The sequence below is a fragment of the Oryctolagus cuniculus genome, chromosome 17, assembly GCF_051225735.1.
Source record: "Oryctolagus cuniculus isolate XC-2025 breed Fujian yellow rabbit chromosome 17, ASM5122573v1, whole genome shotgun sequence".
Taxonomy (NCBI): Eukaryota; Metazoa; Chordata; class Mammalia; order Lagomorpha; family Leporidae; genus Oryctolagus; species Oryctolagus cuniculus.
In genome coordinates, this window is record NC_142883.1 from 48318386 (window position 1) to 48338843 (window position 20458).

General features: G+C 53.1%; 1 protein-coding gene across 8 annotated transcripts in view; it reads left to right on the forward strand.

The window, feature by feature from the left end:
• RAP1GAP2 (RAP1 GTPase activating protein 2) overlaps positions 1-20458 on the forward strand; it is a 217900-nt gene that overhangs the window by 137241 nt on the left and 60201 nt on the right. For all 8 annotated transcript variants that reach the window (XR_016223931.1, XM_051824520.3, XM_051824524.3 and 5 more), the window contains 4 exons: positions 14935-14970; positions 18099-18143; positions 19637-19669; positions 20018-20230. Coding sequence is in view for 7 of the 8 variants with exons in the window: in XM_051824520.3 (XP_051680480.1) it covers positions 14935-14970; positions 18099-18143; positions 19637-19669; positions 20018-20230 (327 nt within the window). In the remaining variant the exon portion in view is untranslated. The remainder of the gene's footprint in view (positions 1-14934; positions 14971-18098; positions 18144-19636; positions 19670-20017; positions 20231-20458) is intronic.

Here is a 20458-nt window from a genome sequence, read left to right on the forward strand (position 1 = left end):
GGCCTGGCCTGGCCTGCCCAGCCCTCGGCAGCAGGTGGCTAGTGATGTACTGGGGGGGCGTGAAGCTGAGGACTGATGCCGTCTGCTGTGTCTTCCCAGAGGACTCTGCAGCTGTTGTCTGGGGAACTGACCGGAAGGGGTGGGAGAGGCAGGGAGCCAGCGAGGGGGCTGCTGTGTGACTCACTACAGTGGCCCGGAAGTGGTGAGAGGCCGTCAGACCTGGACCACGTTTTGATGCAGAGTTGTAGGAGGACTGGGCGTGTGGGGGAGGGGCAGACACACAGTCTTAGGGTTGTGGCTCACGTGTCAGTTGGCTTGCGGTGCTGCTCCCAGAGATGGGGACACTGGCTGTGGCACAGGAAGAAGTTTTGTTGACTTACTTAATTTGTTGGAGAGGGAGAGAGAGAGAAAGAGAAAGGAAGGAAGGTAGTTAGGTTGGTCTGTCTCCTATCTACTGATTCACTCTCCAGATGTCCATAACAGCAAGCTGAGAACTCAGCCCAGGTCTCCCATGTTGGTGGCAGGGACCCAATTACGTGAGCCCCTACCTGCCGCCTCCCAGGATGTGCATTAGCAGGAAGGTGGAATCGGAAGCAGAGCCAGGCCCGGAACCCAGGAGCTCTGATTCTGGGATGTGAGCAGCCCAAGTGGCGTCTTAACTGCTGCACCACATGCCCTCCCTGGAGGGAGATTTTTGGAGGGAAAGAACTGCTGAGAGTTGTTTGGGCTTTGTCAAGTTGGAGACGCCTGTGGCATGCTGCGTGGGAGATGCTGAGCTGGCAAACCCAGGTAGATCTGGACGTGAGCTGTGTTCTCTCTTGGCTGCGTTCTCTGTGGACACGTCGCCTGGCCACTCCAGCCCTCCAAGCCCTTCACCCTCCCTCCCTGGTCCTAGGGCTAGTGTTTGCAAAGTGCCCAACTCGGTGCCCAGCAGAGGCTACCTCGGCGCTTAAACTCTGCTTATCTCGTGTCATTTCCCAGCAGGAACACTCAGTGGCTCCCCACTGTCCTGAGCAGAGCTTGGGATTTGTGTCCTGGGGACTCATGTGGGTTACGGGTCTATTGTGTTTGGTCCACGTGGAGATTTTTTTTTTTATCGAGTTAATTACCAGGGTATAAACATTTGGTTTGTGGCTTATCTTGAAATTCCAGCAGTGTTAAGCTTGTGCTTCCACTTGGCAGCCCCTTGTGGGCATCAGCCATTGTTTTACTCCTCCACTCTTCTTATTTTTAATTGAGGTGAAATTTATGTAACATAAAATTCATCATTTAAAAGTAACCCGGTCAGTGGCAGTTAGTGTGCTCCGGGTGCTGTGCGGCCACTGCCTCTGTAATTCCAAAATATTTTCATCCCCCCCCCCCATGAAACCCGACTCTTTCTTCCCTTCTCCCTAGCAACTGCTAATGTTTTCTGTCTTTCTAGGTATTTTTGTAGAAATGAGATCATTAGACTTCTGTATAGCAAAAGTAATCATCAGCAGACTGAAAGGAATGGGGGAAATATTTGCAAGCCGTGTATCAGATAAGGGGTTGGTTTTGAAAAAAAAAAAAAAAAGTGAAGAACTCAATAACAAAACAGCTAGTTACCTGGGAGCAGGCATCGAGGCGTATGCATCCCATATTGGAGTAACTGGATTCAGTTCCTGGCTCTGGATCCTGATTCCAGCTTCCTGCTCGTGTAGGTGCTGGGAGGCAGTGGGGATGGCTCAAGTAATGGGGTTCCTGCCTGCCTCCTGGGACACTTGGATTCAGTTCCCAGCCCTGACCCAGCCATGGCATTGCAGGCAGCTGGGGAATGAACCAGTGGTTGGGTGCTATTTGCCTGTCTCTCTCTCTCAAATACATTTTTTAAAAGTTGATAACCTGATTTAAAAATGGGCTAAAGACTTGAACAGACATTTCTCTGGAGAAGACAAATGATGGCCAGTAGGTATATGAAGAGCTGCTCATTGCCGTTTGTGATCAGGGAAATGCAAATCAAAACAAAGGTGGAGATTGTCACCTACACCTGCTAGGATAACTTCTGTTTCTTTCTCTTTCTCTTTTTTTAAAGATTTATTTATTTATTTGAAAGTCAGACTTACACACAGAGAGAAGGAGAGGGAGAAGGAGAGGGAGAGGGGGAGGGGGAGGGAGAGGAGGAGGAGGAGGTCTTCCATCCGCTGATTCACTGCCTGCAATGGCTGGAGCTGTGTCGATCCGAAGCCAGGAGCCAGGAGCTTCTTCCGGGTCTCCCACGTGGGTGCAGGGGCCCAAGGACTTGGGCCATCTTCTACTGCTTTCCCAGGCCATAGCAGAGAGCTGGATCAGAAGTGGAGCAGCCAGGACTTGAACTGGTGCCCATATGGAATGCTGGCACTGCAGGCGGCGGCTTTACCTGCTGTACCACAGTGCCGGCCCCATGGAATGACTTAAGTTTAAAAACTCGAGAACAGACTTTAGTGAGGGTGTGGAAAGTTTGGAACCCTTGTGACGCTGGTTTTGGGAATACGAAATGATGTTGGTGTTGTGGAAAAAGTAGAGCATGTACTCAAAAACTGGAAAAAAATGGAACTACTGACTTCATTTTTTTGCATGTGGATGTTCCGTTTTCCCCAGCGCCATTTGTTGAAGAGATTGTTCTTTCCTTATGCGTTGGTCTTGGTACCCTTGTCAAAAATCAGTTGGCCTGAGGTGGGGCGTGGTGCTGGTGTTGTGGTTCAGCTGGTTAAACTGCCACCGGTGATGCTGGCATCCCATGTCAGAGTGCCAGCTGAATCTGGGCTGTTCAGCTTCTGATCAAGCTTCCTGCCATCATGAAGGTAGTGAAGACGGCCTGAAGACTTGGGCCCCTGGCACTCACGTGGGAAACCTGGAGGGAGTTCCAGGCTCCTGACTTCAACCTGGCCCAGCCCTGGCTGTTGAGGGCGTTTGGGGAATGATCAGCTGGTGAAAGGTTTTCTCTCTGTCCCTCTGCCTTTCAAATAAATAACAATTATTCTTAAAAAACTCAGTCGGCTGTAGATGTACGGGTTTATGTCTAGGCTCTGAGTTCCGCTCCTTTGGTCTGCAGCTCTCTATTACACCAGCCCTGAACTGTTTTGATCACTGTAGCTTTGTAGTAAGTTTTGAAATCGGGAAGTATGAGTCCTCCAACTTTGTTCTTTTTCAAGAATGTTTTGGCTAGTCTGCATTCCTGGTATTTTAGGTCAGCTTTTCAGTTTCTAATAAAAAGCTAGGTAGGGTTCTGATAGCAACGGTGATATATCTTCAGACCACTTGTGTGGCCTTCCCATCTTAACAGCACCAAGTCTTCCCGTCCATGAACATGGGATGTCACCCGTCTATTTCATTTCTTTCAGCAGTGTTTTGTAGATTTCAGTGTCCACATCTTCTGGTTCAATTTGTTCCTGGGTGTTTTATTTTTTGGGATGCTACTGCAAGTGGCATTTTTTTCTTGCTTTCCTTTTCCAATTGTTTCTTGCTGATGTATGGAAACACACGGGGCTTTTGTCCTTCACAGCTTTTATGACTCTCTTTGTTTGCTCTGGTGGTTTTTGTGCTGAGTTCCTTGAGATTTCCAACACAGGATCATGTTTTCTGAAAGTAGAGGTGGTTTCACTTTTTCCTTTCTATTGTAGATGACTTATTTCTTTGCTCTGGCTAAAACTTTCAGTTCATTGAATATTAGCGCTGAAAGCAGGCATCCTTATCTGTTCCTAATCTTGGGGAGAAAACCTTTGGTTATTCACCACTGAGTGTGATGTTTGCTGTTTTTTTTTTTTTAAAGATGTATGTATTTATTTGAGAAGCAGAGTTACAGATACAGAGAGGGAGAGACAGACAGAGAGCGAGGTCTTCCATCCCCTGGTTCACTCCCCAAATGGCCGTAATGGCCAGTGGCGGGCCCATCTGAAGCCAGGAGCCAGGAGCTTCTTCCAGGTCTCCCATGCGAATAAGGGGCCCAAGCACTTGGACCAGCTTCCCCTGCTTTCCCAGTCCATCAGCAGGGAGCTGGATCAGAAGTGGAGCAGCCGGGACTTGAACTGGTGTGCACATGGGAAGTTGGCGCCCCAGGCAGATGCTTGACTTACTATGCCTCAGCACCACCTTCTGTGGGTTTTTAAATATTGCCCTTCAACAGGCAATTTTTGAAGGAAATTCCCTTTTATGCCTAGATTCCCAAGTTTTTTTTTTTTTTTTTTCATGAAAAGATACTGGATTTTATCAATTGCATCTGACTCAATTGAGTTGACCATGCATTTTTTTTTTTTTTCCTCTTGATTTTCTCACATTGAGGCAAACTTGGATTCCTGGGATAAATCCCACTTGGTCATGGCATATGCCAATATGCTATTGAATTTGGTTTGCCTCTGTATCTGTGAAAGATTGGTCTGTGGTTTTCTTGTGGTTCTTTCGTGTGGCTTCGGTAATGTGGGTCTCATAGACTAGGGTGGGAAGTATTTCCTCCTCCTCTTCTGTTGTTTTGGGAGAGTGAGAGAGGTTGATGCTGCTGCTGCTTTAAGTGTTAGGTGGAGGTCACTGTGAAGCCATTTGGACCTAGCTTCTCTTTGTTGAGAGGTTTTAAATGACTGATTTAATCTCTGTACTTCTTACTCTTTGATGTTGTTTTCCTGGTATCTGTAGTCATTTGTACTGTCTTTCTTTTTTTCTTTAATAAGGAATTAAGTTTTTTAAAAATTATTTTAAAAATTTAACTGAGAGGTAGAGTTACAGAGGGAGAGACAGAGAGTAGTCTTCTATCCACTGGTTCACTCCCTAGATGGCTGCAATGGCCGGAGCTGAGTCTATTTGAAGCCAGGAGCTTCTTTCTGGTCTCCCACGTGGGTGCAGGGGCCCACGCACTTGGACCGTCTTCTACTGCTTTCCCAGGCCATTAGCAGAGAGCTGGATCAGAGGAGGAGCACCTGGGACTTGAACCAGTGCCCATATGGGATGCCAGCACTGCAGGCAGAAGCTTAGCCTACTGTGCCACAGCACTGGCTGCGTCATTTGCACTTTCAAGTCCTGTCTTAGAGACTTGAATATGTGTGCCTAATTTTTTATTTTTGTTACTTTAAAATTTTATTTTAATTTTTAAAAGATTTTATTTATTTGAGAGGTAGAGTTAGAGAGAGAGAGAGAGAAAGGTCTTCCATACACTGATTCACTCCCCAAATGGCTGCGATGGCTGGAGCTGAGCCGATCACAAGCCAGGAGCCAGGAGCTTCTTCCTCTGGGTCTCCCACGTGGATTCAGGGGCTCAAGCACTTGGGCCATCTTCCACTGCTTTCCCAGGTGGCCCTATGGGATGCCAGTGCTGCAGGCAGAAGCCTAGCCTACTACACCTACTATGCCAACTGTGTTGGACCCAAAAATTTATACTTATTTGAAAGGGAGATGGAGAGAGAGGAGAATGATAGATAGATACATAGATTGATAGATAGACAGACAGCTATCAGGATCTTCCATTCACCGGTTGGTTCCCCAGATTGGTCCAGGATGAAGCCAGGAGCCTGGAACTCCATCCATGTCCCCCATGTAGGTGGCAGGGACTCAACCACTTGCCATGACTGCTGCCTCGCAGGAAGCTGGAGTGAGGAGCAGCACCAGGACACAAACCCAGGGACTCTGGTCCGAGATGTGTGCAGCACAACCAGTGTACGAGCTGCTGTGCCAAGCGCCTGTCCCATACCTGGTTTTTAAGGTATCCTATGGTCCCAGTCATCTTCCGCCCTTCCCTCCCTTTCCCATCTGTGCTCTGGCGTCTCTGCTCGGAGATGACCTCTTTCACACACCATCTGCATTCACTGTCAAGCACAGTGAATTCCACAGGTCAGTGGTTCTCAAAATGTGGTCTCCTGGGAACTCGTTAGACATTCTCTGGTCAAGACCCAGAACCTGCAGGGGAGGGAAACCCGCAGCTGTGTTCTCACAAGCCCTCCAGGTGCTTCTGGTGCATCCCCAGTGCTGCAGGGGATGGAACACCTCTGCAGGTGCCTGGTCCTGGGGGACATGGAGAGGTGCTGCTTCTGAGCAGGCCAGCAGCCAGGGCCGTGTGCAGGGGGATAGGAGAGAGGAGTGTGCAGGTGGGGGAACGTGGTTACGACAGGACCTGATGCTGGAGGGGGCAGCTCCTTGTGGAGGGCACCCATTGGAGATGGGGTTGGCTGTCCAGCATGAGCGGTGCCAGCAGGAGCCCCAACCCTTGGTCATCTGAGGAGCCAGCCCTGCCCGGTTCCAGTCTTAAGACTCCGCCTCCACTGCCTGCTTTATCCTCGTCTTGCATGGTGGAGAATTCAGTCACTCACCAGCGATGCTTCTTGAGTCTGTAGTGTGCTGGGTGCTTCCGGGGCCGGGGATGTAGCAGGGGACCCGGCAACGGAGTCCTGCCCTCAGAGACCTTCTCTTCTGGCGAGGCGACCTCTGAGCTCCTGCTGGGAACAGCCAGGCGGGCGGCCAGCTGCTGCTTACCCTGCAGGCCCTGTGCAGGGGGACACCTGGGCCAGCAGCTGAGTCAGGCAGCCGTGGGGGCACATCTGCTTTTCTTTTGTGATGTCTTCTTCTCTGTGGGGGATGAGAGACTGGCTGTGATTGGTGTTCTTCCTTCCCCCAGTTCTGCCCAGCCTGCATCTCCACTCCATTCCCCTGGGATCCACGTGGGTGGAGAAGTCCTTGCCATGCCATGTTTCTCCTTGCTGGTGCTGTGCCTTTGCCTGCTCACTGGGTGTCCTGGATGCAGGCGGGCAGGGATAATGAGGTGGCGGCTGCTGTGCATCGCGCGTGTGGTGTGTGTGCTGGGCAGTGGATGGGCCAGGCTGTGCACCTGCTGGCTCATGTGCTCCTAGCACAGCCCTGGGAGTTGATGCTGGCATGAACGCAACTGCAAGGTGCAGGCCCCTCAGACAACATCATCCCATGCTGGGAGCAGTGGGCCTGTGGCCCCTCCTTGGGGAGGGGGGCATGGCAAGGCCACCCACACGTGAATAGACCCCTTCTACTGGAGCGGAAGGGGGAACCTAGAGCTAGGGTCAGAGAGACCCTAGAGCTAGAGGTTCAGAGGTTCAGAGGAACCCAGAGCTAGGGTGTGTTGGTGGGGTCTCACTGCTGGGGTGCGAGAGGAAGAGGAAGAACAGGCAGCTGCCAGTCTGCATGGAGAAGTCATGTCCATGTCCAAGCAGTGGGGCTGCTCCGCCCACAGGAAGGGCACAGGTTCTGACCTGGGTAGTGGTGACCCCCTCATCCCCCTGGCACAGCCATACAGAATCTCTGTGTCTGGTGGTTCTGCAAAACCATGATCCAAGATACTTGAAAATAATTACACCATGCACAGACTTTTTGTCATTCTTCCCTGAGCAACAATTTGACGACTACTGACATAGTGCTTGCCTTGTGTTAGGGACTATAAGTAATCTAGAGATGATTAAAGGATGGGGAGGGCCTTTGGCCCAGTGGTTAAGGTGCCACTTGAGATACGCACATCCCATTTCAGAGTGACCATGTTCCAGTCTTGGCTCCGGGCTCACTGGGAGGCCGCAGGCGATGACTCAAGTTGTTGTGTCCCTGGCCAGTCCACGTGAGAGACCTGGATCGAGTTCCTGGCCCAGCCCCGGCACTTGTGAGCATTTGGGGAGTGAACTAGCCGATGGGAGCTCGCTCTCTCTTTGTGCCGCCGTCTCTCTCCCTGTCAAATAGAATAAGTAAAGGAGACATGAAGACGTGAAATGCGTGGGAGGATGTGCATGTGCCCTGTTTTACGTAAGGGACGTGGGCATCCGTAGGTTTCGGTATCCGTGGGGACCCAGGGTGGCCGTCCTCACACAGACGCCCCGTTCCTCCCGTTGCTTCCACCCTGCTGCCCGCTTGAGGACGTCCCGGACCCCAGTGGCTCCTCGCAGTCCCTGCTCACGTCTGCTCCTCTGAAGACCCCCTCTGCCCTTGGCAGAAAGCCCAGGCCGTTTCCACATGAGGAGGGGGGAAGGAGAGGGGTGGGCCGGTCCCTGGGGCCGAGCCCTGGCCCTGGGTGATGATTTCACGGCCTACTTGACTGGCGGTTACAGCAGAGCCCAAGGGGAAACCCTGGCCTCCGCTCTGATTTGGGTGGCAACGGCTGTTGCTAATAATATACGAGACAGCTGAGCGGCCGCTGCCTGGATGCGGGGGCCGGGCGACATTTCCCTGCAGAAACCCTGGGCCGGCTTCCTGCCCGAGGGAGATGCCCTTCCCACGGCTGCCCCGGGCAGGACTTCAGTCCGTCCTGTAGGGCGTGGGGGACAAGGCTGGTGAGTCAGGGAGCGTTTATTGAGTGCCTGCTGTTGTGTTGTTGGCAGCGTGAGAGGTTCTCCGGGTGTGTGGACAGGGGTGGGTCTCCGTGGCTGGCCTGAGTCAGCTGGCCTCCGTGTGGAAAAGGAGACTCACCCTCTGCCCAGGCTGCGTCTGTCCCCTTGGAAAGTTCACCGAGTCGCTGAGAAGTGGTTTGTGCTCCCGGGCGCTATCCAGGCAGGAGTTGTCCACCCAGTGCGGGGCTCATGGCCAAGGCTGAATCATAGCCTTCCTCTCCCCAGCAGTGCCCAGCACCTTCATTCAGGAAGCGTCACACAGCTGTTATTGAGAGCAATCTAAACACATCATTCCTGGGGACGCAGTGACGTCCAGAAACCGAGTGTCCCGAAACTGCCAGGCCGCGTCCGTGGGGACGGAGCCTGCTCCTAGAGCGAGCTTTCCAGGCGTTCCTTCCGACAGCGGCTGTTTACCCGATGCTCACTGTGCCCCGGGTCCTGGCTGCACAACACTTGTACACGTTCTCATCCCGTCCACATCAGAGCCCCACAAGCCAGGCTTTCTTTGATTCAGTTTCCAAGTAAGGACATTAAAGAGAGGAATTAAGAGACTGCGTCATGTACCTTGTGCCACGCAGCTGGGCCCTGGCGGCTCAACCACTCCCAGACCCAGCCTCTGATCCCTGGGCTCTGCCGCCTGCTCTCCTTCTCCTGTAGACCCAAGTGGTGCGGCTCTGCCTTGATGATTCCGCCTGGATTCCTGGGTTCAGAGTCCCTCAGACCTGAACTTTCCCAGCTTTCCCTTCCCGTGTGACCTTTGAGAGGTATTTGACCAGAGGCCTTGGTTCAGCCAGACTGATCCACTCACCACTCATCAAATATACGTGCTGCTTCCCTTTCCCACCTAAAAAAATTTAAAAAAAATTATTTATTTGAAAGGCAGAATTATACACACACGGGGGGCAGGCGGGGAGAGTGAGAGCGAAAGAGAGAATATCTTTCCTTCCTTGGTTCACTCCCCAAGTGGCCACAACAACCAGGGCTGGGCCAGGCTGAAATCAGGAGCCAGGAGCTTCTTCTGGTCTCCCACATGGGTGCAGGGGCCCAAGCACCTGGGCCATCCTCCAATCTTCCAGTGCCTTCCCAGGCTCATCAGCAGGAGCCACCAGGACTTGAACCAGTGACCTGATTGGGGATGTTGGTGTCACTTAACCCCCTGCATCCCTCACGCTGGCCCCTTTCCCACTGCTGCCAGCTTCGTGCCCTCTTCCCCTTCCTTGGCCACGTGGATTCCCTCTGGGCCTTAGAGTCTGCCCGGGATCCTGGGTCTTACAGGAAGCCTTCCTTGAGGTCCTGGTTTTACGCTGTGTCCGCACATTGTCTGATGCTCAGCTCTTCACGAGGTGGGACCAGACTTCCCTCCCCGTGAGGCCAGGCTGGGCTTCCTTTTGACCTCTGACGAGTAGGGTAAGGAGGAAGCGGTGATGCGTGATCTCAGAGTCGTGAAAGGTCCTGCAGCTTCGTCCGCATGCCCTGCTCTTCACCTTCCGATGACCGCAGCCCCTGCCGACATCCTGGCTGCAACCACACGGGAAACCCTGAGCCAGGACTGCACAACGAGACCACTCCTGGGTTCCAGGCCACAGAAATTGTGTTGGGCCCTTAGATTTTTAGAGTAATTTCTTTTCTTTTCTTTTCTTTTCTTTTTTTTTTTTTTGGACAGGCAGAGTGGACAGTGAGAGAGAAGAGACAGAGATAGAGAGAAAGGTCTTCCTTTTCCGTTGGTTCACCCTCCAATGGCCGCTGAGGCCGGCGCACCGTGCTGATCCGAAGGCAGGAGCCAGGTGCTTCTCCTGGTCTCCCATCCGGTGCAGGGCCCAAGTACTTGGGCCATCCTCCACTGCACTCCCTGACCACAGCAGAGAGCTGGCCTGGAAGAGGGGCAACCAGGACAGAATCCGGTGCCCCAACCGGGACTAGAACCCCGTGTGCCAGTGCTGCAGGCAGAGGATTAGCCTAGTGAGCCATGGCGCTGGTGAGATTTTAGAGTAATTTCAATAGAAAATGAAATGTGGCCTCCCAGCAAAATGCGTGTTGCCTCCTTGGCAAGAATGCCTGTGCTCAGGGCACCTGTGATGCAGCTCTAGAGCTTGTCGTCTTGTAATCAAGGCCCGATGCCCTGGAAGCTGGGCCCTTGCCTGGTACTTTCAGGATCCAATCTGTGGCCTTGAAGGTGCTTACTCCATTGGGGCTAACTGATTGACCCGTAGATGGGTGTCGTCTAGGAATACAGCTAAAGTTAAAAAATTTTTTTTGTTAGCAATCCTACAAATTTATGGGTTACCGTGTTAAAGTTTTTTGATTGTCAGCTTACATGGATGGCAGAGAGTGAGCTAGATTTGTGGGTGATTCAGGAAAGCTTCTTAGTGTACCCAGAGCCGAGGGTGCACTGGGGGGTGAGTTGGCGTGGCTCCCGGGGCTTTGTCCAGGCACTGTAGGCTGAGTGCCTGTGGTCCCTTGTCCATCCTGTTGTGAAGTCATGAAAGGGCCTGTAGCTGGAGGCAGTGGAAGCAAGGAAGGGCTGTCAACGTATTAAACGCATTGATCAGGGCAAAAATAGTCTGTAATTGTTGTAGAAACTTCTAAAAACACTGAAAAGCAAAAGGGAGGAAGAATAATTGCCCTCACCTCTACCTCGCGTTGTCCCGTCTCCTTACGACAGTTTCCTCTGGAGGGGTAGTGCGTGTACCCGCGTGCAGAACACGCACACACAGACAGACACCAACAGGTTTTCTGTGTTGAACTGAAAGCAACAGGATTCCCTTGTTCTATTCCCTGTTTTTCTCGCTTAGCGATCGTTGTGAATCCTTGAGCATAATTAACACAAATCTCTTGTCATGCGGTATTGGCTGAGGATGCTCCTGTGGGTTTTTGTTGTTGGCCTCTCTGCAGGCTGTTTGCTTCCACACTTTGTGTGCAGGTAATGCCGTGGCAGATACCCCTGTACATGTGCCCTTGTGCAGTTGCTCAAACATTGCTGTAGGAAAGGCTCCCTAGAATGAGTCCATTGGACCAAAGGAAGCTTAGGACACAGATGGCCCAGTGCTCTTTTGAAAGGGCTGGGCCAGGCCTGCGGTGACCTGTGTCCTTGACCCCCTGCCCTTGCCCACACTGCCCATCTGAGAGCTGAGAGATGCTGTCTTTCCATGTTAACTTCTTGAATAACTGGTGGGGTTGGCCGTGTTGCCACGTGTTTGATGGTCATTGTGTGCTTCTCCTTCAGCTGTTTGTTCATTCCCTTTGTTCATCTTTTTTGGTTACTTTTATGGAACTTATTTATCAGAAGTTTGTTTATGCAAGTAATGTGGGTCTACATATTTGTGCATGAGAGGAAACATCAAGCCCACACCCTTCACCACGCTCATTCTCCCTTCTTGATGGGATCATTCATTGAGACTTTGAGGTAAATCATTTTGTATGCATTTCTATACATAGAGGTGGCTTTAGGTATTAAGGTGTGTGGTTTTTTTTTTTTTTTTTTTAATAAGAATGGATCCTATTCAATGTGGTGTTCTCTGATTTGCTGCTTACCCCAGCTGCATGCATCTTGGAAAACATCTTAGGTAACCTTATACGTCTCTTGCTCTCTTTTTGAATGGTTGCGTGGTTTTTCTGGGCAGCTTTATTGAGATGAGATTTACATACCGTGAGTCACCCATTTACAGTGGACAGTTCAGTGGTTTTTGGTCTATTCACAGGATCGCTCAACCACCTCACAGTCAATTTTAGAACATTTTCATCGTCTCAAAAAGAAACACAGTACCTCTTAGCTCTCAGCTTCTTGCCATCCCCCGCCCCCAGCCCCAGGCAACCACTGATCCACTTGCTGTCTCTATGAATTTGCGTATTCTGGACAGTTTATGTAAATGGAGACATAATGTACATGTCTCCATGTTCATGTCTGCCTTCTTTCACTTAGTGTAATGTTTTCAGAGTTCTGTGTTGAGGCATGCTGCAGTGTTTCCTTTCCTTTCCTGGGCCACTACTATTCCATCGTGTCTAGTAGGGTGCACTTTGTTGATGGACATGTGGGTTGATTGTACTTTTTGGCAAGAATGAACAATGCTGCAATGAACATTTGTGCACAATTGTTTGAGGATCTGTTTTTGGTTCTTTTGGGTATATACATAGGAGTGTATGGGTGAGTCATGTTGCAGTCTATGTTTAACCTTTATTTATTTATTTGAAAGGTGGAGGCAGAGAGAGCGAGCTAGCGAGAGCGCTCTCACCTGCTGGTTCATTCCCCAAACGCTCCCCGTGGCCAGGACCGGGCTGTGGGGAAAGCCAGGAGCAGGGGACTCAACCCAGGCCTCCGACTTGGGCTATCACTGCCTCCTCCCGGAGTCTGCATTAGCAGGGCCCTGGCGTTGGCATGCTGGATGCTGGCCCCACATACTCCCATGTGGTATGTGACCGTTCTAAATGCCTGCCCCTATGTTTAACTTTTTGCGGAGCTGCCAAATTGTTTTCCACAGCAGCTGCACTGTTTTACATTCCTACCAGCAATATGTGAGGCCTTCAACTTCTCCACGTCCTTGCCAATACTTGCTGTTTTCTGTTTTTTGATTATAGCTGTCGTTGGGGTATGAATGGTATCTCGTTGTGGTTTTGATTTGCATTTCCTGATGGTGAATGATGTTGAGTGTATTTTTATGTGCTCATTGTACATTTGTATATCTTCTTTGGGGAAATGTATGTTCAGTTAATTTGCTCATTGTTTTTTTTAAAGATTTATTTATTTATTTGAAAGGCAGATTTACACACACACACACACACACACACACACACAGAGAGAGAGAGAGAGAGAAGTCTTCCATCCACTGCTTCACTCTCCAAGTGGCCGCAACGGCCAGAGCTGTGCCAATCTGAAGCTAGGAGCCAGGAGCTTCTTCCAGGTCTTCCACATGGGTGCAGGGGTCCAAGCACATGGGCCATCTTCTACTGCTTTCCCAGGCCACAGCTGAGAGCTGGATCGGAAGTGGAGCGACTGGAACTCGGACCGGCACCCATATGGGATGCCGGCACTGCAGGTGGAAGCCTCACCTGCTATAGCACAGTGATGGCCCCATTTGCTCATTTTAAAACTGACCTTTTTGTTTTTTACATTTAAGTTCTTTATCAGATATATGGGTTGCAAATATTTCCTCCTAGTGTGTGGTCTGTCTTCACTTTCTTGACAGTGAGAAGTTAGTGTTAATTCTTTTAATGTTTGGTAGAACTTACAAATGAAGCCATCTTGTAGTTCTTTGATCACTAATTCAGTCTCTTTATACATTATATGTCTTTTTAGATTTTGTATTTCTTTCTGAGTAGTTTTGGTAGGTTTGTGGTTTTCTAGGAATCTGTCCATTTCATCTAAAAATTTGGTTTATGTACACCCAGATGTTTATAGTATTTGTGTTTGAGTCTGTGAATGCTACTTAATCTAACCGATTTCCCATAGACTAACATTTAAGTCGTGTCCATTTTTACTGTCGCTAACAGTGCAGCCGTGAACGTTTGAGAGTGTCTGTCTTTGAGCACACGTGTGAGTGTGTCAGTGAGGATTTCTAGGAGTGCAATTGCTGGGTCTGAGGTCTGTGTGTTTAAGGGGTTCATTGTTCTGCCCCATGTTGTCTTCCTGTTCGCTTCTCTGTCCTTGCTGATTTGTGGGGCTCCTTACATCTGATAGTCTCCGCCTCCTGGAGTCAGCAAGAGTGCACAGTGCTGATGGCGTGTCTGTGCCCAGAGCAGGTGGGAAGGGCAGGTTTGGGACCTGGGTGTTAGGTGGCTGCTTCTGGGGGGCTTGGGGGGATTGGATGTGGAATCCCCAAGTCCACTCCTGTACATTCACCGTGGGGTTTCCAGACCCTACCACGTAGGTGGCAGGAATCCAGCTACTTGAGCCATCGCCTGCTGCCTCCCAGGGTACACATGAGCAGGAAGCTGGAGTCCAGAGCTGGATCCAGGATTGAACCCAGGTCCTCTGGTATGGGACATGGCCATCCCAGCTGGTGTCTGAGCCACTAGGCCAACCGCCCAGCCCCAGCTTGAGGTTTTTAAAATAATCCATCCAGGCCCTGGAGGCTCACTCAGAGGTGTTCAGGCTGCACAAGCTCTAGGGTCCCAGAGGCTGCCTGGGGGCTGGGTGGGGAGGGACGGGTGCGTGCAGCCCAGCGGTGGTGGTGGTGATGGTGGTGGTGGTGGTGGGTTGGCTCTGCCCTCCCTGGCTGTGTGCATCGGATTCAGAGTGCAGTTTCCAAGGAGGAGACAGAGTGCTGTGTGTCTATAGCAGTTGACACTGCCTGGGTTGGTCATCTTGGCTCTTGTGGGGGTAAAAACACAAATACGAATCCGGCTGGAGGCCTTTGGGGGGACCTGACTTCCCCACTCCCCCACCCCCCCTCCACAGAGCCACTTGCCTGCCCACGCTGTTTTATTCTTGCTTCTGTCTGTGGGGTGTTGTGGCCCTGCAGCCCAGCAGAGGCAAAATCAAATGATCTTTCTTTGTCCAAATGAATGTAGTCCCCAGGGAAACCCGGCTCAGCTTCCAGACAGTCGGGGGGAGGGGGAGGGAGGCCCAGGGACCTCCTGGCTGACGCCCATCTCTCTCCCCACCCTGCTTTGTGTCTTTCAGTCCGCTGAGTTCTTCGAGATGCTGGAGAAAATGCAGGTGAGCACCTCCACGGGTGGGAGCAGCCACAGCCCTGGGGCGAGTGTGTAGGAACCCTGCGGCTCTCAAAGGCCAGCCCAGGTCTGGGAGGGGCCCGGGGCTGGGCAACCTGAGGCCATGGCACTGTTGAGCCACACAGAGCACTTGGGGAAGGCTCCTGCCTGGAAAACCAGAAAGATCCAAAGCAGAATCTCCCCAGCAGAGTAGCCAGGATGCCAGATACCCCATGGATGTGGGAGCCTTGCAAAGGGTCTCTTGTTCCTGGAGGAGGGAGGAAAGAAAGCCTGGGAAAGCCCCTTCTTGGGGCTGGCACGTTGTATCCAGGCAGCAGAGCAGCAGGGTGGGAGGCTGGTCCAAGTTCAAGTCCTGCATTGAACACTACACGTTCCCTAATACTCCAAGCTGCTAAATAGATCAAAGGACAATACCATTGACAGGATGCTTGGAAAGGAACGAGAGCATGTGTGTCAGTACTTGGTAGCCCTGCAGAGAAGTCGGTGTGCAGTGTGGATCTGGGGACTTGGGGTCCTCTATAATTACACTTGACTTCTCCCAAATCTGGGTTCTGCACCTGCAGATCCAACCAACCACAGATGGAAAATACTTGGGGGACAGGGGGATTGCATCTGTGCCGGATGTATGCAGACTTTATTTCCTGAACAATACACTGTAACAACTATTTACCCAGCATTTACATTCTACTGTGGGTATCATACTGTGCCCTTTTATGTAAGGATCTCAAGCATCCCAGGAGCAAATGCCCATGCGTACCGAGGGGCAGGGCTCACAGGTTAGAGCTGTGGCACCTGTGCAGGGGTCCAGAAAGTCCAGTGGATATGGTGGAAGGAGTAGGAGCAAGTTCCTAGGCAACGTGTGTTACGTGGCACGGACTGCCCATGGTGTCGCTGCCGGAATGGCCCCAGCCGCAGGTGCTCAGCGGTTCTCGAGGTGGCACCTTCCATCCTCCCCAGCCTTAGTGAGCCTTTATCTTTTTGCACTGAAAGGAGCTTATCATTTAATTCCGTTTTCCCATGGGCTTGTTGAAGTTCCCTTGTCTTTCCAGCACTTCCCTTGGCTCAGAGATTGGCAGGTCTTATTTTTTCCCTTGGAAGTAAGGATATTATTGTTATCAGCTCCATTTCACAGGTGAGAACACTGAGGCACAGAGCTAGGAAACAGGAGCAGTCAAGGGTGAATGGATAGTTGCTTCAGGACCGGAGGCCATGGCCATGGTGCTGGGATATTTTTATCTCAAGTGGCTGCTCTGGGCTCAGGGTTGGGAGATCCCATAATAATCTTCTGGAAGCTGTGGGGGAGGGGCAGTGCTGACACAGGGGTGGGGGATGGGGGAGAAGCTGCGGGGGGGGTCTCCTGAGGAAGGGGGAGGGGCTGTGTCAGGTACAGATGTTAGCGGTGATGGTGTCATTGCCACAAGCCAGGCATCCAGTGCCGCCTCCTGCTCAGTGGTGTGTGGACTGTAGTGCGTCCTATAAACATTTAGGAACTTAGGATCGCGTTGCTGGACCGAGGCTGGCAGGTGCCCCGGCTGCCGCGTATCATTAAGTGCTCAGCTTCTTGGCGCAAAGCCGAGACTTTCATCCCCGGCCAATGGGATTCCAGCCGTCTGGGCAGCTGGCACGGGCTTTGCAGCTCACCCTGCCTTCTCTCCCAGCCGCCTTCACCCCCAGCTGGTGCCCCCTGCCTCCCCCAAGGCCTCCGGGTGTGAGTGCATAACTGAGCCCTGCATAGCCGTGACTGGCCTGGCCTCCGGCCTCTCCTGGTCCACTGTTTTGGGTCTGTAGGGGTTGCTGTCACCCCTCCATGGCAGCTCCCTGGGGCTAGGCTCTTGTTTTCATTCCTCGGTGGTGGCCGACTCCCGCCTGTGTGGTTTGCCGGTGTCCCCTCTCTGTGCCCACAGGGTGCTGGCCCTGGAGAGCTCACAGCTCCTCACGGTGGGGTCCTGCGGAGAGGAAGGGCCTGCTGTGTGGTCAGATTCTGTCTTGCCTCATCTCGTGGTTATGGGAATTGAGTCTCAGGGCAATGAAATGCCTGGGAGACTCCAGATGGCCAGGCCAGGAGTCTGGGAAGTGGAAGAAGGGCACAATCCCTAGGGAGCAGGGGGGCTGAGGGTCCCTGCTGACCTGGGTTCAAGGCCACCGAGTCCTTCCAGCTGAGCATCGTTGTTCAAGTCACTCTCCCTCTCTGAGCCTCAGCGTCTTCATCAGGGAGAGAAGGGGGAAATGATGGTAACACCTGCTCAGAGGCTCCCCTGCGGGAGGGGCAAGAGGATGAGCCAGTGGCTGGGGGTGGGGTGGGGTGGGATGGGATGAAGTTTACCCTCCTGCCCCAGAGGCTGTTCCCAGGCTGGGGTGACTCATGCAGGACACAGAAAACAAACTCCTGACATCACCCTTCCCCACCCACCTGCTTGGCCTACCTGGACAGAGTCTGCTGGCCACCCAGGCATTTTTCCCCTGGGTGTGAGAGGAGCATCTGTTGTGGGGGAGGGGCCCTCCCACGCCCAACACTTCCCCCCACCCCGGGCAGCGCTGCAGGGTAGCTCAGCCCAGGGAGTCCTGAGAAGCTGCATCCAGACTGCCCTGTCAGCTGGAGCCCTGGGTTTCTGGTAGCTTGGGGACGGTCACGCACACGCTGGGCAGGTGACCTGTCTTCCAACCCAGGCCCTGCCACCCCCTTGCTGCGCGACCAAGGCCCATCTTACAGATGAGAACATTGCTTCACAGGGTTTTGACTTGCCCAAGACCACAGGGCTAGTAAGCGGCGGTGCTGGGGACGTCGGCCCCTGTGCTGTGACTCAGGTTCATGCTGCTAACACGCCCAGCTGCCTGGCTGCCTTGCCTGGGGCTGCATGGGGACTGGTGGCAGCAAGGTGTGGCCTGGGTGGCGCCAGCACGCACCAGCTGTTGTTTCTGCAGTCATTCCTGAGCCCGCAGGGCCCGGTGTGCACAGCGTTCCTCTGCGGGCCTTTTATGGTCCTTGCTTTCCCATGGGGGGATGGGGGAGAAGCTGCAGGGAGGTCTCCTGAGGAAGGGGGAGGGGCTGTGTCAGGCACAGATGTCAGCAGTGATGGTGTCATTGCCATGGTCCTCTTTTCCGTGTTTCCACAGGGGATCAAGCTTGAAGAGCAGAAGCCGGGACCCCAGAAGAACAAGGTGGGCTGGCTTGGCTGGGTGCTGGCGAGGGGAAGGCAGGAGGGGCTGCCAGCATGCTGGGGTCTTCTTTATTAAGGTCATCTTTTGTTTTTCTTTTTAAAAATTTATTCATTTGAGTGGTAGATGGACAAGTAGGTAAACAGGGAGACATAGAATGCGAGAGTGTGGGCCAGGGAGCGCTGCCATCTACTGGTTCACTCCTGAAATGCCCACAGTGGCCAGGGCTAGGCCAGACTAAAGCCAGGAGCTGGGAACATGGGGTCTCCCATGTGAGCGGCAGGGATGCAACTAATTGAGCCATCGCCTGCTACCTTTCAGGGTCTGCATTAGCAGGAAGCTGGAGTCAGGAACTGAGGCCAGGGATTGCACCCAGGTCCTCCCATTTGGGACATGGGTACCCTAACCATTAGGCTAAACACCCATCCCTAACTTATTTCTTACCAAGAGCCCTGAAGTGACTGTGCCTTAGGAGGCCCTGGCTTGATGCAGTTCAGGCTGCCTCTGAGCAGGCCTGTCAGGTGAGACCCACGGCTTCGTGGCTGGGCCTGGGTCCTCCCCACCCGCCCTATGCATGTGTCGCTCCCCCTCTTCGCGGAGGAGCAACACAGGACCCTGCCTAGGCTTCATATCCGAGTCACGGCACCATTATGTCGCTCCCCCTCTTCGTGGAGGAACGACACAGGACCCTGCGCTGTTCTTTCGTCTGCTCGGCCCTCCCCGGGTTTGCTGCTGGTTCTTCCCGGGTTGGCTACTATCCCTTCCACCTCCGTGGAAGGGCGGTTCCCCCTGGCCGCATTCCCCACTTCCGCAGGGGAGCGGCACACCGCCGGCCGGCTCTCTCGGGGGCTGCACGGGTGTTCCTTCAGCTAGATGTTCCCCATAGATGTTCCTGGTGCATGCCGTCTCTCTCCTCCTTTATAGTCCTCCTCCGCCAATCCCAACTCGGCTGCCCACACGCCGAGTACGCTGCTCTCCAATCAGGAGCAAGTCCTACAGTTAATTGGTTGAACTGGAGGCAGCTGTGCGGAAGCTGTTTACTTCTCTCCCAGCGCCATATTGTGGGAGAGCAGATGCATAGAATAAGTCTTAATTCGAGTAACTTAGTCCAGTCCGGTTTGCTCCCCACAGCATGGACCTGACCTGTGTCTGGGGGTCAGGCTGTGTCACAGTGGGAAGTCGGCTCTCAGCTTCAGGTTCCACTCCCCGGGTCAGTCATGAGGAGGTCAGGGTGCTGGGTGAGACGGGGTCATCTCCCAGGTTTAGCCTCGTGGGGTGAGGACACTCAGCACCTTTGTATGCTACTTCTCCAGCCATTCAGGTGCTGCCAGTTTGGAGGAGAGCTCAGTGGACATCAGGTCCCGGAGCTGCCTCTAGGCTGTTCTTCCATCTGATGTGTGTCCTCCAAAGCTCTCGTGCATCCTGCCAGGCTGACCCAGTGTTCAGACGTGGGTGCTGCTGGTACTCATGGGGGTGTCGTCTGGTTTGTCTTGCAGGATGACTATATCCCGTACCCGAGCATTGACGAGGTAGGAGCCCCTGCTCTGGCTACGCTGCCGTCTGCTGTGGGTCCTGTCCCTGGGGAGCTGATGGTGACCATGGTGATGGGCCCTGTCCAGCCCCACATGGGGGACAATGCTGGATCCGCTCTCGGGGGCCTGAGGCCTCTTCTTGTCTTTGTTTTCGTGACCTCAGCTTTTCCATGTTGGAATGGGGGGTGTCCATCCACCTTGGGGCTACAAGATTTTCCACAGAGATGCTGTGGAACCTAGAGGAAGAGTTCATGTCCCTGCCTTTGGCCTCAGGAACCCAGCTCCTTGGGTGGGGACCGCACGGCTGGCCTCCAGCTGCAGGCAGCACCCTCCCTGTGCCTCCAGGTTGTGGAGAAGGGAGGCCCGTACCCGCTCATCATCCTGCCCCAGTTCGGGGGCTACTGGATTGAGGACCCGGAGAACGTGGGCACCCCAACGTCCCTGGGCAGCAGCACCTGCGAAGAGGACGAGGAGGACGGCCTCAGCCCCAACACATTCGGCTACAAGCTGGAGTGCAAGGGTGAAGCCAGAGCCTACCGCAGGCACTTCCTGGGGAAGGTGAGGGCCAGGGCCCGGGGAGCAGAGGGCTGCAGGGGGTGTGGGGGGGTGGGTGGAGGTGCCCGGAGGGCCCGACTCTCTCCTTTCCTTCCTGTTCTGCCCCCTTGGGTGCTGGCTGCCTCTGTCCTAGTTTTGGGGGTCTATCTGGGGGCAGGGCCAGGGGAGCAGTGTGGAAACAGGAGGCCTGGTGGGATGGATTCCCATGGAGAGCACCCCTGCCCCCAGCCA